This window comes from Heterocephalus glaber, unplaced genomic scaffold, assembly GCF_053883595.1.
Source record: "Heterocephalus glaber isolate CG9 unplaced genomic scaffold, H.glaber_assembly_v1.0 deba00000546, whole genome shotgun sequence".
In the NCBI taxonomy this organism is placed as follows: domain Eukaryota; kingdom Metazoa; phylum Chordata; class Mammalia; order Rodentia; family Bathyergidae; genus Heterocephalus; species Heterocephalus glaber.
In genome coordinates, this window is record NW_028258147.1 from 28,600,367 (window position 1) to 28,603,934 (window position 3,568).

Consider the following 3,568-nt stretch of genomic DNA (forward strand, 5'->3'; position numbering starts at 1 on the left):
ATTGAGGGTCGGGGTAGTGTTACTTTGTGTTATTTTTCTTGGAAAATTTTTGTTTGCTTCTGCCATATACCTGAGCACTGCAATCTCTAATCTGGTACTACTTTAATCCAATTACCAAATTATACCAAGTTTGATGACTTGACATGTTGCTTCTGCTTTATTATTACTTCTATCCTTAAGCCATTCCAGCCCTTAATTTAACCACCAGCAAATTACCAGCCTCTCCACACTTAGTGGTCACTGGTTCATCATCTGTCCTCCAAATCTCAGGAAGTAGACAAAAGTGCACTTAGTGACTGAGCAGCCTATTTAATAATCAAAAGATGCCCCTGGGAAAGTAGTTCCACATGGTGGGCTCATGCCTTTGCCTTTCTGTCTTCTCTGGAATCTCAATCTAGTAAATCTTTAATATGATGCCAACAATTTTCTCATCTTTCTATATGTCATCTAAGTAAGCGTTGATCTGAATTATCTGATTTTCTACCAATGAAAGTAGAAGTCTCATCATCTTATTCTTAAATGATCTTATAGTTCATGTAATCTAATATAGACCTTTATGATATAGACAATATAACTATATTTCTACACTCATTTTACATTAATAACTTTTATTTCCCTACAAAACTTGCTACTTTATGGATTTTTTACATATGCACCAATTACCACCATCTATCTCTTATCACTATTCTAATTTAGAGTTGAAATGTAAACACAATTATATGCATGTATAGTTTGATATTATAAATTCCAATCAATTAACATAGGAATAAATTGGTTTTATCATAGACATTTTCATAATAATTTAGAATAAATTATTATAGAGGTTAATTAGGTTAAGAAAATGACATTTTTTTTATAGGCTGAATATGCCTAATTAAAAAATCCAGGTACCACTGCCCCCAGTGCCAAAGAGCAGAGCACTCCCTAGCACTGAGGAGCTTAGACTTTCGGGCTGCTGTAGTACTGCCCCAAGCACAAAGGAGCAGAGCCCCCAAGTGCTGAAAGCTGAGCCTTTCAGGCAGCCATACCACTGCCCCCAGCACTGTGGAGCAGAGCCCCCCCACCAGCACTGAGGATGTGAGCCACACAGATACCAGCAGCACACATACACAAAAACACCCCTCCAAATGAAATGAGAAGACACATAAACAAGTCCCAAAACCAGACTTCCAGATCACCTAAAGCAACCCCAAAGGGAAACAAGATGCAACAATCTGATACTCAATCACCTGGACTCCCTGAACTAGCAACAAAAGAGGATCTGGAAAAAATGCAATCAGAAAAAATTTCTCAGATAACAGCAGAGATTGTGCCCATACTGTAAGACAAGATTAGTGCATGTAGAGTGGACACAGATAAAAAAAATAGAGGAGCTGAGGAACATGATGAAATCCCAACATAGGAAACAAATGGAATCCATAAAACAGATACCAATAGATTTCCAGGAGATTAAAATCTCCATTGAAAGTTTATGCAGCAGAATGAGCCAATGTGAGGACAGAATTTCAGATATAGACTATAAGATCGCAATTAGTGACCAGGAAAAGAAAAATTTCTTTAAAATAGTAAGGGGCTGCAAGAATTCAACCCAGCAGCTGCTAGACAATGCAAAGAATACCATAAGACTGGTTGGAGTCAATGAAGAGACAGGAGAAAGTCCAGATGACATAAAAAACTGTTCACAGAAGTGATGCCAGAAAACTACCCAAGCAGGGGAAAAGAACTTGACATACAGATAAGTGAGGCATATAGGACTCCAGCTAGGCTTGATCAAAAAATATCTACACAGGCCAGTGCCTTCTCTTTTTGGCTTCTTCAGTGGGCCTAGTTGTTTGTGATTGCTCAGGTCATGGGTGTGAACCAAAAGGCTCGCTTTGCACTCTCTAGGCCCCTCTAGCTTATCTGTAGATGTGGCCCTGATGGTATGGCAACCTCTGGACTCCTAAACCTCTGGAGCAAATTTAAGAAGATTTTATTCAGGTGCATGACTTAGAAGATGAATTCATCCTCCCTCACCATGAGTGAAGAAGCTGATGCTCTGTCAGTAGTTAACCAGCTGCAGGATCTAGCAGGAGATCCATTAAATAGAAGAGCTATTTTCCAGGATTGAGGATGTCTGCCTGGCCTTATTTTATTTATGGATCATCCCAACCCCTCTGTTGTCCACTCAGCTTTGGTTGCTCTTTGATACTTGGCAGAATGTCGTGTGAACAGGGGAAAGATGAAAGGAGAATTGGGTATGATGTTAAACTTGCAAAATTTATACAAAAGACTACAACTTCAAGAGAAACAAAGCTTCTGGCCTCTGAAGTCTATGACATTCTTCAGTCTTCCAGTATGGCAGATGGTGATAGTTTTAATGAAATTAATTCACAATGGAGGAAAGCTCAATTTTTTCTAGGAACTACAAACAAATGTGCCAAAACAGTGGTTTTGCACATAGATGGTCTTGATGATATGTCTCAGAGAAATCTATGTGAAGAGGCTTTGTTAAAAATCAAAGGTGTTATTAGCTTTACTTTTCAAACGGCTGTTCAAAGATGTGTGGTACAAATCTGTTCAGATTTGAAAACAGACAGATTGGCATCAGCAATAGCATCAACCAATGTCATGAAAGCTCAGCAAGTTGTGAAAAGTGAAAGTGGAGAAGAGATGCTGGTCCTATTCCAAGGTGCTCCTGTGGAAGTAGAAGAGAACACAGAGTTGCCTGACTACTTGCCTGAGGATGAAGGTCTCACAAAGGAGCAGGACAAAGCAGTGTCCTGGGTTGGCTCCCATCTTGAAGGTGAAGCTAGCTGGCTGAGCAGAGCAGCAAACTTTTTATCCAGATCATTTTACTGGTGACTTCATCTTCAGTTTGGGGCTCAAAGACTGTGTAAACCAACAATAGGCCAGTTTTCCATTGTGATGAACTGTCAAGTGCAATTTTCAATAAGTTATCATGAAAAGATTTTAGATTACATGGTTGCGTATGCTGCATTTTACATTTTCTTGGACATTTTACTGCACTGAGTGGTAAAAAGAACAGAGGCTACAGGTTTAATATACTTGCTTGGGAAAGTATTTTGGTTTTCTTTTCCTTTAATTACCTCATTTAAAAAAAAACATGAGTCCACTCTTAAACCAAACATGTATTGCAGCTTTACATTTTAGTTTATATGCAGCATGTAATTAGGAAAACTTATTTTCTCCTCAAGCCTCAGGTTCCATCTGAAGAGAAGTTTGTAGTTGAAGTTGTGCATAAATTTCTGAACATTTTTCTCTGCTTTTCTTCACGAACACTACATGCTTTGGTTCTCTTTATTGAAAGTCGGAAACATTTCTGATTTACTCCCCTTCTGTGCTTTTTTAAATTTGCCAACCATCTTTATAGAAAGGATATTACTAATGACAGTTTGCAAATTGAAATGTATCAACTGAAACATAGTAGTTATCTAAAAATACAACTGAAAAACTTTGCAATCTTGTTATTTTAATAAGAATAACGCAAAAATCAGTCAGAAAGAGGAAGCAGGTATAGTAATACAGTGCTTTTGGCTCTATTTGGAGATGATGGAATGTGGTCCTA

General features: G+C 38.1%; 1 protein-coding gene across 1 annotated transcript; it reads left to right on the forward strand.

Moving 5' to 3' along the window:
• Positions 1 to 2,112: 2,112 nt before the first annotated feature.
• Positions 2,113 to 2,844, forward strand: LOC101703102 (armadillo repeat-containing protein 1-like). The gene is made up of 2 exons (XM_013078862.1): positions 2,113 to 2,260; positions 2,447 to 2,844. Exons 1-2 carry the CDS (start codon positions 2,113 to 2,115, stop codon positions 2,842 to 2,844), a joined length of 546 nt encoding a protein of 181 aa, XP_012934316.1.
• Positions 2,845 to 3,568: the final 724 nt, after the last annotated feature.

Coding starts and splice junctions, on each gene's coding strand:
- LOC101703102 (XM_013078862.1), top strand. CDS start 2,113: ATGTCTGCCTGGCCTTATTTTATTTATGGATCATCCCAACCCCTCTGT. Junction 2,261..2,446: donor TGATGTTAAACTTGCAAAAT/TTATACAAAAGA, acceptor TGCACATAGATG/GTCTTGATGATATGTCTCAG.